Source organism: Anomaloglossus baeobatrachus, chromosome 10 (genome assembly GCF_048569485.1).
Source record: "Anomaloglossus baeobatrachus isolate aAnoBae1 chromosome 10, aAnoBae1.hap1, whole genome shotgun sequence".
Taxonomy (NCBI): domain Eukaryota; kingdom Metazoa; phylum Chordata; class Amphibia; order Anura; family Aromobatidae; genus Anomaloglossus; species Anomaloglossus baeobatrachus.
In genome coordinates, this window is record NC_134362.1 from 187122861 (window position 1) to 187135450 (window position 12590).

General features: G+C 51.3%; 1 protein-coding gene across 1 annotated transcript in view; it reads right to left on the minus strand.

Moving 5' to 3' along the window:
- FANCA (FA complementation group A) overlaps window positions 1–12098 on the minus strand; it is an 80578-nt gene extending 68480 nt beyond the window's left edge. The window contains exons 1-2 of the mRNA XM_075325974.1: window positions 11995–12098; window positions 8996–9069 (exon numbers count right to left, since the gene is read on the minus strand). Of these exons, the coding sequence (XP_075182089.1) occupies window positions 8996–9069; window positions 11995–12040 (120 nt within the window). The 5' untranslated portion in view covers window positions 12041–12098. The remainder of the gene's footprint in view (window positions 1–8995; window positions 9070–11994) is intronic.
- Window positions 12099–12590: the final 492 nt, after the last annotated feature.

A 12590-nucleotide genomic window follows, 5' to 3' on the forward strand; every position in this document is an offset into this window, starting at 1 on the left:
TTACGCTGCGCTTTGTAGCGCAGCGTAACTGCATGCGTCCTGCGTCCCCTGCACAGTCTATGGAGACTGTGCAGGGGCCGTGCGCACGTGGCGTTTAAGAGCGCAGCGCTTCGGCTACTGCCGAAGCGCTGCGCAAAAAGAAGTGACATGTCACTTCTTTCCTGCGCTTTGCCGGCAGCTCCTGCTCTGTCTATGGCAGGAGCTGCAGGCAGAGCGCATGGAATCGGCGCTCACTACGGACATTTCTGCAGCGATCTAAAGCGCACATGTGCTCTTCAGATCGCTGCAGAAATTTCTGCAGGGCTTGTACGCAACGTGCGCACATAGCCTAATGTTCAATGGAGTACTGTGACAGAATGTCAGTGTCTTCCATTAGCTCCTCCCTCCTCCATAGACTAAGGACGAACTGTCATCTTCTAAGAGTCTATGGAGGAGCTAGAGGAAGACCTTGACATTCAGTTACAGTTCCCCATAGAACATTAGATAGATGACAGTTGGTGCTTGTAATGTTCTATGGAGAACTGTGACAATGTCAGTGTCTTCCTGTAGCTCCTCCATAGACTTTTAGGAGATGACAGTTGATGCTTATAAGACTCTATGGAGGAGTAGCTAGAGGAAGATACTGACATTCTGTTAGAGTTCTGCATAGAACGTTAGATAGGAGATGACAGTTGATGCTTGTAATGTTCTACAGAGAACTGTGACAGAATGTCAGTGTCTTCCTCTATCTCCTCCCTCCTCCATAGACTCTTATAAGCATCAACTGTCATCTCCTATCTAATGTTCTATGGAGAACTGTGACAGAATGTCAGCGTCTCTAGCTCCTCCCTCCTCCATAGACTCTTATAAGCATCAACTGTCATCTCCTAAGAGTCTATGGAAGAGCTAGAAGACGACACTGACATTCTGTTACCATTGCCCATAGAACGTTAGATAGATGACAGTCGTTGCTTGTAATGTTCTATGGAGAGCTATCACAGAATGTCAGTGTCTTCCTCTTGCTCCTCCATAGAATCTTATAAGCACCAACTGTCATCTCCTGAGTAATGGGAAATCTGTATTCACTGAAGACACATTTTACCTATGAATTGAGAATGAAGGATCCTGGAGGAGAAAGAAGCAGACGTCTCTGATAACATATATTACAAAGTTTCTTACTTTCACCTGTACTATTAATTTATAGGAAAAAGAAGGGAATTTTGTTTACTTACCGTAAATTCCTTTTCTTCTAGCTCCAATTGGGAGACCCAGACAATTGGGTGTATAGGCTATGCCTCCGGAGGCCGCACAAAGTATTACACTTAAAAGTGTTAAGCCCCTCCCCTTCTGCCTATACACCCCCCGTGCTCCCACGGGCTCCTCAGTTTTGGTGCAAAAGCAAGAAGGAGGAAAAAAAAAAAAAAAATTATAAACTGGTTTAAAGTAAATTCAATCCGAAGGAATATAGGAGAATTGAAACCATTCAACATGAACAACATGTGTACACAAAAAAACAGGGGCGGGTGCTGGGTCTCCCAATTGGAGCTAGAAGAAAAGGAATTTACGGTAAGTAAACAAAATTCCCTTCTTCTTTGTCGCTCCATTGGGAGACCCAGACAATTGGGACGTCCAAAAGCAGTCCCTGGGTGGGTAAATAATACCTCATAATAGAGCCGTAAAACGGCCCCTTCCTACAGGTGGGCAACCGCCGCCTGAAGGACTCGCCTACCTAGGCTGGCATCTGCCGAAGCATAGGTATGCACCTGATAGTGTTTCGAGAAAGTGTGCAGGCTCGACCAGGTAGCCGCCTGACACCTGCTGAGCCGTAGCCTGGTGCCTCAAAGCCCAGGACGCGCCCACGGCTCTGGTAGAATGGGCCTTCAGCCCTGAGGGAACTGGAAGCCCAGCAGAACGGTAAGCTTCGAGAATTGGTTCCTTGATCCACCGAGCCAGGGTTGATTTGGAAGCCTGTGACCCTTTACGCTGGCCAGCGACAAGGACAAAGAGTGCGTCCGAGCAGCGCAGGGGCGCCGTACGAGAAATGTAGAATCTGAGTGCTCTCACCAGATCTAACAAGTGCAAATCCTTTTCACATTGGTGAACCGGATGAGGACAAAAAGAGGGTAAGGAGATATCCTGATTGAGATGAAAGGGGGATACCACCTTAGAGAGAAAGTCTGGAACCGGACGTAGAACCACCTTGTCCTGGTGAAACACCAGGAAAGGGGCTTTGCACGACAGCGCTGCTAGCTCAGACACTCTCCGAAGTGAAGTGACTGCTACTAGAAAAACCACTTTCTGCGAAAGGCGTGAGAGAGAAATATCTCTCATTGGCTCGAATGGTGGTTTCTGAAGAACCATCAGCACCCTGTTCAGATCCCAGGGTTCTAACGGCCGCTTGTAAGGAGGAACGATGTGACAAACCCCCTGCAGGAACGTGCGTACCTGTGGAAGTCTGGCTAGGCGCTTCTGGAAAAACACAGAGAGCGCTGAGACTTGTCCCTTAAGGGAGCCGAACGACAAACCTTTTTCCAGTCCAGCTTGAAGGAAGGACAGAAAAGTGTGCAAGGCAAAAGGCCAGGGAGAAAAACCCCGAGCAGAGCACCACGACAGGAAAATTTTCCACGTCCTGTGGCAGATCTTGGCGGACGTTGGTTTCCTAACCTGTCTCATAGTGGCAATGACCTCTTGAGATAATCCTGAAGACGCTAGGATCCAGGACTCAATGGCCACACAGTCAGGTTGAGGGCCGCAGAATTCAAATGGAAAAACGGCCCTTGAGACAGCAAGTCTGGTCGGTCTGGTAGTGCCCACGTTTGGCCGACCGTGAGATGCCACAGATCCGGGTACCACGACCTCCTCGGCCAATCTGGAGCGACGAGGATGGCGCGGCGGCAGTCGGACCCGATCTTGCGTAACACTCTGGGCAACAGTGCCAGCAGAGGAAACACATAAGGGAGTTGAAACTGCGACCAATCCTGAACTAAGGCGTCTGCCGCCAGAGCTCTGTGATCGTGAGATCGTGCCATGAATGCCGTGACCTTGTTGTTGTGCCGGGACGCCATTAGGTCGACGTCCGGCATCCCCCAGCGGCAACAGATCTCCTGAAACACGTCCGGGTGAAGGGACCATTCCCCGCGTCCATGCCCTGGCGACTGAGAAAGTCTGCTTCCCAGTTTTCGACGCCCGGGATGTGAACTGCGGAGATGGTGGAGGCCGTGGCTTCCACCCACATCAAAATCCGCCGGACTTCCTGGAAGGCTTGCCGACTGCGTGTTCCGCCTTGGTGGTTGATGTAAGCCACCACTGTGGAGTTGTCCGACTGAATTCGGATCTGCTTGCCTTCCAGCCACTGCTGGAACACTTTTAGGGCAAGATACACTGCCCTGATCTCCAGAACATTGATCTGAAGCGAGGACTCTTGCTGAGTCCACGTACCCTGAGCCCTGTGGTGGAGAAAGACTGCTCCCCACCCTGACAGACTCGCGTCCGTCGTGACCACCTCCCAGGATGGGGGTAGGAAGGATTTCCCATGCGATAATGAAGTGGGAAGAAGCCACCACCGAAGGGAAGCTTTGGTTGCCTGAGAGAGGGAGACGTTCCTGTCGAGGAACGTCGGCTTCCTGTCCCATTTGCGTAGGATGTCCCAATGAAGAGGACGCAGGTGAAACTGCGCGAAAGGGACTGCCTCCATTGCTGCCACCATCTTCCCCAGGAAGTGCATGAGGCGCCTCAAGGGGTGTGCCTGACCTTGAAGGAGAGATTGCACCCCTTTCTGTAGTGAACGCTGCTTGATCAGCGGAAGCTTCACTATCGCTGATAGGGTATGAAACTCCATGCCAAGATATGTCAGCGATTGGGCTGGTGTCAGATTTGACTTTGGAAAATTGATGATCCACCCGAAACTCTGGAGAGCCTCCAGAGAAGCGTCGGGGCTGTGTTGGCATGCCTCTTGAGAGGGTGCCTTGATCAGCAGATCGTCCAAGTAAGGGATCACCGAGTGACCCTGAGAGTGGAGGACCGCTACTACAGTAGCCATAACCTTGGTGAAAACCCGTGGGGCTGTAGCCAGGCCGAACTGCAGTGCCACGAACTGCAGGTGTTCGTCTCCTATGGCGAAGCGCAAGAAGCGTTGGTGCTCTGGAGCCACCGGTACGTGGAGAAAAGCATCTTCGATATCGAATGATGCAAGGAAATCTCCTTGGGACATTGAGGCGATGACGGAGCGGAGGGATTCCATCCGGAACCACCTGGTCTTTACGTGTTTGCTGAGCAGTTACGTGTCCAGGACAGGACGGAAAGACCCGTCCTTCTTTGGAACCACAAACAGGTTGGAGAAAAAACCTTGACCCTGTTGCTGAAGAGGAACAGGGACCACCACTCCTTCTGCCCTCAGAGTGCCCAGCACCTACAGAAGAGCCTCGGCTCGCTCAGGAGGCGGGGATAACCTGAAGAATCGAGTCGGGGGACGAGAGGCGAACTCTATCTTGTAACCGTGAGACAGAATGTCTCTCACCCAGCGGTCTTTTACCCTTGGCAGCCAGGTGTCGCAAAAGCGGGAGAGCCTGCCACCGACCGAGGATGCGGATTGAGGAGGCCGAAAGCCATGAAGAAGCCGCTTTGGTAGCGGCACCTCCGGTGGTCTTTTTAGGACGTGACTTAGACCGCCATGAATCGGAGTTCCCTTGATCTTTCTGAGGCCTTTTGGACGAGGAGAATTGAGACCTGCCCGCGCCCCGAAAGGACCGAAACCTCGACTGCCCCCTCCTCTGTTGGGGTATGTTCGGTTTGGGCTGGGGTAAGGATGTATCCTTTCCCTTGGATTGTTTGATGATTTCATCCAAACGTTCGCCAAACAATCGGTCGCCAGAAATTGGCAAACTGGTTAAGCGCTTTTTTGGAAGCAGAATCTGCCTTCCATTCCCGTAGCCACAAGGCCCTGCGGAGTACCACCGAATTGGCGGATGCAACCGCCGTACGGCTCGCAGAGTCCAGGACAGCATTAATAGCGTAAGACGCAAATGCCGACGTCTGTGTGGCTGCGTCAATTTGCGCTTGACCTGCTGAGATAGCTTGTAGCGCCCATACGGCTGCAAATGCTGGGGCAAAAGAAGCGCCGATAGCTTCATAGATGGATTTCAACCAGAGCTCCATCTGCCTGTGAGTGGCATCTTTGAGTGAAACCCCATCTTCCACTGCAAGTATGGATCTAGCCGCCAGTCTAGGATCCACCTTGGGACACTGAGTCCAACCTTTGACCACGTCAGGGGGAAAAGGATAACGTGAATCCTTAAGGCGCTTAGAAAAAAACGCTTATCAGGACAGGCACGGTGATTCTGGACTGCCTCTCTGAAATCAGAGTGGTCCAGAAACATACTCGGTGTACGCTTGGGAAACCTGAAACGGAATTTCTCCTGCTGAGAAGCTGACTCCTCCGCTGGAGGAGCTGAGGGAGAAATATCCAACTTTGATTGATGGACGCAATAAGATCGTTCACTATGGCGTCCCCGTCAGGCGTATCAAGATTGAGAGCGGCCTCAGGATCAGAATCCTGATCAGCTGTCTCCGCTTCATCATCCAGAGATTCCCCCCGCTGAGACCCTGACCAATATGCAGATGTCGAGGGAATTTCCCAGCGAGCTCGCTTAGTCGGTCAGGGGCTGGGGTCTGTATCAGGGACCTCACCCTGGGATCTATGAGACACCCCGGGGGTACCTTCTCATAGTGGCAATGCTGGTCCAACTGAGGGGGGCCAGGGAGCAATGATTGAACAGTGCCCCTGTGCTGAGATACCGGTCTGGATTGCTCAGTGGATCCTGCCGGTAGCGGGGTCGTACATGCGGCGCAGGCAGCATAGTAAGCCTGTGTTTTGGCACTCCTGCCTTTTATGGGCGCCATGCTGTTGTCTTCCCTGAGCAACACAATATATATCCAGAATCAACTGTGCACCATACAGTGTAAAGTATATCGTATAAACATATAATTTAAAATTACACTCCTGCACAAATGGTCAAAGAAAACCACAGCCACACCATGATTTACCAGATACAATTATAGATAATAATCATCATAATATATATAGGATCCTGGATGGGGACTGAGGATAAGTCGCAAAAATTTACCAAGAAGAGAGAGAACAATACGACCAACATCCAAAGTGCAAAAAGTGAGATCTTTATTGAGGGTAGGTGCAGGGCGGCACAGTACAAGTGAGACCACAGACAACAGATACTGACCATAAAAAACAGTATATCTCAAATTGTTAATACATCTATGTACAGTTCACATAACTCCAATCCCTAGTGCACATGGGAAACCATTGATTGTATATATAAATATGGGAGTATGGAATTAATCAAGGTGGACTAAATTGTCACAGGGGAGGGAAGAATTGTTATTATATCCCTCAGAATGTGCATTAGAGTCCAAAATATCCCAGATATATGTTAATTAATAAAGTCACACTATATACATAGCATATGCTGTTATCAATCTACAACTAACATGCTGGGTATCAAATTACTAAACTGAGGGGATGTGTGGGAAAATATACCACAGATTTAATGATCACCAAAGAGAGGAAAAATTTCCCCACATCTCCCAATCATCAAAATGTCCACCTAATGACAAGGATATCCCACAGTGCACAAAGGAATGATGTGATAATACTAAGTATACAGTCTAAATAAATGCCACTTAGTGACAGCCACAATTAGCCTTATTAATACCTAACATAGATTGTATATGACCATCACACGTCAATATAAGCAGTCAGCACCACTATGTGCACCAGAAAAAAGGGGAACATTGCCATGTATCACAATCATGTAGGTCTGCTAATAGCTCAAGTACCCACATAGAAGGGAAATCATATCCCGATCATGGCGCACACATGGTAGAGCACTATACCTGATTATTGGTGGTCAGTGGGTGTTGTCCGCGTCCTTCCCGACGGCCGTTTCGGCGAGATGCCTTCGTCAGGGGGCGTGTCAGACGCGTGTCACACGCCCCCTGACGAAGGCATCTCGCCGAAACGGCCGTCGGGAAGGACGCGGACAACACCCACTGACCACCAATAATCAGGTATAGTGCTCTACCATGTGTGCGCCATGATCGGGATATGATTTCCCTTCTATGTGGGTACTTGAGCTATTAGCAGACCTACATGATTGTGATACATGGCAATGTTCCCCTTTTTTCTGGTGCACATAGTGGTGCTGACTGCTTATATTGACGTGTGATGGTCATATACAATCTATGTTAGGTATTAATAAGGCTAATTGTGGCTGTCACTAAGTGGCATTTATTTAGACTGTATACTTAGTATTATCACATCATTCCTTTGTGCACTGTGGGATATCCTTGTCATTAGGTGGACATTTTGATGATTGGGAGATGTGGGGAAATTTTTCCTCTCTTTGGTGATCATTAAATCTGTGGTATATTTTCCCACACATCCCCTCAGTTTAGTAATTTGATACCCAGCATGTTAGTTGTAGATTGATAACAGCATATGCTATGTATATAGTGTGACTTTATTAATTAACATATATCTGGGATATTTTGGACTCTAATGCACATTCTGAGGGATATAATAACAATTCTTCCCTCCCCTGTGACAATTTAGTCCACCTTGATTAATTCCATACTCCCATATTTATATATACAATCAATGGTTTCCCATGTGCACTAGGGATTGGAGTTATGTGAACTGTACATAGATGTATTAACAATTTGAGATATACTGTTTTTTATGGTCAGTATCTGTTGTCTGTGGTCTCACTTGTACTGTGCCGCCCTGCACCTACCCTCAATAAAGATCTCACTTTTTGCACTTTGGATGTTGGTCGTATTGTTCTCTCTCTTCCTGCACAAATGGGGCTAGCACCACAGATGCTGCATACCACCCGCTTAAAGCGGTTGTGAGGCCACCAGGGTCCCTGCCTGGGTCTGTCAGAATTTGTCCCCCTCTGCAGCGTTCAAGGAGCTGACAGGAATGGCTGCCGGCGTCCTGAGGAGAGGAGGGAGCCGTGGGCGTGACCCAGAAAGTGCGGGAACTGGTGCCACACTGTGCACAGTGAGGGGAGTGGAGTATGCAAAGCATGCTCCATCCCTCAGTGCTGCTCGTTCTGTGCAGTGTCCCGCCCTTCCCCTGCCTGTCAGGGCTGTGGGCGGGAGGAAGAAAGACTAGGCCGCAAAAAGCCGGGGACTCGAGTAATAAGCGCGGCCGCCGTAAAAGCACGGCCGCGCGGAAGTCCCCGGCGCACTACAAGTCCCAGTCGCGCCTCAGTGTTAAACATGGCGGCGGCGGTCAGCGCGGTAGTCCCCCTACATAAACACACTCAGCGACGCTGAGTGTGTAATGGCACATTTAACCCGGTCAGCGCCGCGGTCCCCGGTGCACTAGCACACCCAGCAATGCTGGAGTGTTGCTGTGCTCGGTCCCCACGGGGACACAGAGTACCTCCAAGTAGCAGGGCCATGTCCCTGAACGATACCCAGCTCCTATCCAGCAGGCTCCCAGGAGTTGTGGATGAAGCACGGTCTCAGTGCCTGGAGACCGATAGGATCCCACTTCGCCCAGAGCCCTAAGGGGGATGGGGAAGGAAAACAGCATGTGGGCTCCAGCCTCCGTACCCGCAATGGATACCTCAACCTTAACAACACCGCCGACAAGAGTGGGGTGAGAAGGGAGCATGCTGGGGGCCCTATATGGGCCCACTTTTCTTCCATCCGACATAGTCAGCAGCTGCTGCTGACCCATCTATGGAGCTGTGCGTGCATGTCTGCCTCCTTCGCACAAAGCATAAAAACTGAGGAGCCCGTGGGAGCACGGGGGGTGTATAGGCAGAAGGGGAGGGGCTTTACACTTTTAAGTGTAATACTTTGTGCGGCCTCCGGAGGCATAGCCTATACACCCAATTGTCTGGGTCTCCCAATGGAGCGACAAAGAAATTAAGACGACGGTTCCTCTTTAGGCATCGGTGGGAGGATTTTTGCTTGGACTGTCTCTTACCTTGGAACATGCAGGTTGTTTCCCAGATGCTGATGATTTACAGAAAGCTTTTCCAATCAGCACAGTCAGGAAACCTGCGGATAAACTATATAAATATATAGGAGGAGCTGGAGAATTACGTCCACAATGCATAGTGATATCGGCTTTGCATACATCCATAGGGCTCCAATAGTGCAAAGGAGGCTAAGAGAGGGTTTATTTTTGCTTACATGGGGCTGCTATTAGTGCTCGAAGTTACACTGAACAATCTAGTCCTATGAAAACACTTCTTGCATCCGACCTGACCTTAACCAGCTTTGACGGAGCAATGTTCCGGCTATGTTCATATTGCGTTTTCGGCTACTGTAGGGGCTAAAGTCTGAAGCTTTCGGGATTCGGATGATTGCGCTGGCGGGGCCACGGTCATTGACACTGTGCTCTGTCAGATATCGTATTCGCCAGTTTCCAACGATTGAAGATGTGGTCGACTATCATGGTGCCTGAAGTGGAGACTGCCGAAAATTCTGTCTGATGGAGCACAACGTGACTGTCTGCATCAATAAAATCAATGGCGACCAAATCCCATTTTCCAGGGGCACGGAAGCCTTCAATACAATGTGAACATAACCATACATCCTCAATGGCACCAATAACACTGGTGATGTGAGCCCCAATGGGGAGAGTGTTGCTGATATATATATATAAAGCGTTATGGATCATGTTGGCGCTATAAAAAAAAAAAAGGTTATTAAAGGGGTTGTCCGACATTAGCTTAACAAAAATTTTTGAGTTTATCTGTGCTGTATTGTCATAAATCACACCTACATTGTTATTTTTTGTTTTCTAACTTTTGTTCCTCTTGAATTATCCCTTTATTCTCTGCAGCTTCTTGTTTACATTCAGATCCAGCAAACTGACCACTTCCTGTGCAAAACCTCCCAGTCACAGCTGTCACCGCCCGGCCTCAGTGTCCAGCCTCGCCCCCTGCCCGGCCTCAGTGTCCAGCCTCGCCCCCTGCCCGGCCTCAGTGTCCAGCCTCGCCCCCTGCCCGGCCTCAGTGTCCAGCCTCGCCCCCTGCCCGGCCTCAGTGTCCAGCCTCGCCCCCTGCCCGGCCTCAGTGTCCAGCCTCGCCCCCTGCCCGGCCTCAGTGTCCAGCCTCGCCCCCTGCCCGGCCTCAGTGTCCAGCCTCGCCCCCTGCCCGGCCTCAGTGTCCAGCCCACCCCCTGCCCCACCCCAGTGTCCAGCCCATCCCCTGCCCCACCCCAGTGTCCAGCCTCGCCCCCTGCCCCACCCCAGTGTCCAGCCTCGCCCCCTGCCCCACCCCAGTGTCCAGCCTCGCCCCCTGCCCCACCCCAGTGTCCAGCCTCGCCCCCTGCCCCACCCCAGTGTCCAGCCTCGCCCCCTGCCCCACCCCAGTGTCCAGCCTCGCCCCCTGCCCGGCCCCTGCACACACATTCCCTGTCAGTATTCTTCCCCAGCACCTGACCTGGTATCACTACAGCATTGCAAATAACAGCCCCACATCGGGCTCTGCACCGCACACGCACACATATGGCTCTGCACCGCACACGCACACATATGGCTCTGCACCGCACACGCACACATATGGTTCTGCACCGCACACGCACACATATGGTTCTGCACCGCACACGCAGACATATGGTTCTGCACCGCACACGCAGACATATGGTTCTGCACCGCACACGCAGACATATGGTTCTGCACCGCACACGCAGACATATGGTTCTGCACCGCACACGCAGACATATGGTTCTGCACCGCACACGCAGACATATGGTTCTGCACCGCACACGCAGACATATGGTTCTGCACCGCACACGCAGACATATGGTTCTGCACCGCACACGCACACATATGGTTCTGCACCGCACACGCACACATATGGCTCTGCACCCGCACACATATGGCTCTGCACCCGCACACATATGGCTCTGCACCCGCACACATATGGCTCTGCACCCGCACACATATGGCTCTGCACCCGCACACATATGGCTCTGCACCCGCACACATATGGCTCTGCACCCGCACACATATGGCTCTGCACCGCACACATATGGCTCTGCACCTCACACGCACACATATGGCTCTGCACACGCACACATATGGCTCTGCAACCCCCCCCCATCCTCATCCCCATCCCCATCGGGAACACATGTGGAGTACATACTCACCTGTCCTCGGTCCCTGCCGCTCCTGCACGTTCGTGCGATGTCTGTGCTCTCTTCAGCACAGTAGTGACGTCACCGCTGTGCTGAAGAGAGCACAGACAGCCGGAGGGACAGTGATGAGAAGCTGCGCTGCGCTGCTTCTCATCAGCACTTTCAAATGTACCGGCATCGGTGATCTGCGATGCCGGTACATTTGAATGTGCGATCCTGGGCAGGGGGCCGGTGCTGGAGCTGACACCACGGCAGCTGCCGCCAGGCCCCGCCCCCAGGTCACGGACCCCACAGCAGTGCAGGGGGAGGTTACTGGAGGTGCGGGGGAATGTGTGGGAGGGTGCAGGGAAGGGGGCGGGGCTCATCACACTGTACAGCCCAGCAGGGAGGCGACATGCTGTTTCCACATTTGCATGTCAACATGGCCCTGCCCATGTAGACATGAAATGACCGGAAGCAGCAAAATCGCGGCAGGAGCGGTCACATGACCCCTCTAAGCCGGGGGAGAGGGGCTGACAGCAGGGCAGGTAAGTGGTCTCTATCTACTTACCTGCCCCAATGTAGCCCCATAGGGAAATAAAAAAAAAAATGTCAAAGAAGCCGGATAACCCCTTTAAATAAAGATTATAAGATTATTAAATAAAGATTATTATGTGTGGGCATGGAGGTGGATAATGAGTAGGGCTTGCACAAGCAATAAGTGAGGACACAAGCACAGATGCTACAGACCTGCAAAATTAAATAATGAAAAAAAGAAAATCTATTTTTTTTTTTTTGTATAGCAAGAGGCCTTTAATGAAGAGCCGTGGCTGGGAAATTAGTGGTAAGGCGACTCACCGGATATCATCTGCTCACAAAACTCTACATCCAGAGACTTCTCCATGTGCAGGAACAGCGAGCGCAGCTCCCCGCAGAACCAGTCCACGGCGGAGCGAGGGCCCCTGCAGCTGGAGAGGCTTTAGATTAGTCACAGTATATAATGGGGACATGTCGCTGCAGCTGACTCCCCTCTCCCCATACAAGACGCTCGCTGGCTCGGCCGGACTGAGTGCACATGTACAGACAGGACACAGATGGATAAAGGAGCGTTCAGCCCATTAGTGGGTCTTTAAGGTTGAGCTGGTTCCCGTTTAACACTTACCCTCTCCAATACATCCTCCAGTCCTACAAGACCCGAGTTCTGCAAGTGCCATACAGCTTCGACAGCAGGAGGGCGCTACTGGGGAGAGGGGAAAACATCATAGAGTGCCGCACTACAAGACCCCTCCCTACAGGATAAACCGTCTTCATGCAGTTACTGATTGGTGGCACCATGCCGATTCTAAGAGCTGCTGCAGAACAGCTTTATTCAATAGCAATGCATGTAGATCGATAATCTACAGTACTGCCTCCCCTTCCGACCGACCCCTCCAAACCCTTTCCGCCCCCCACTC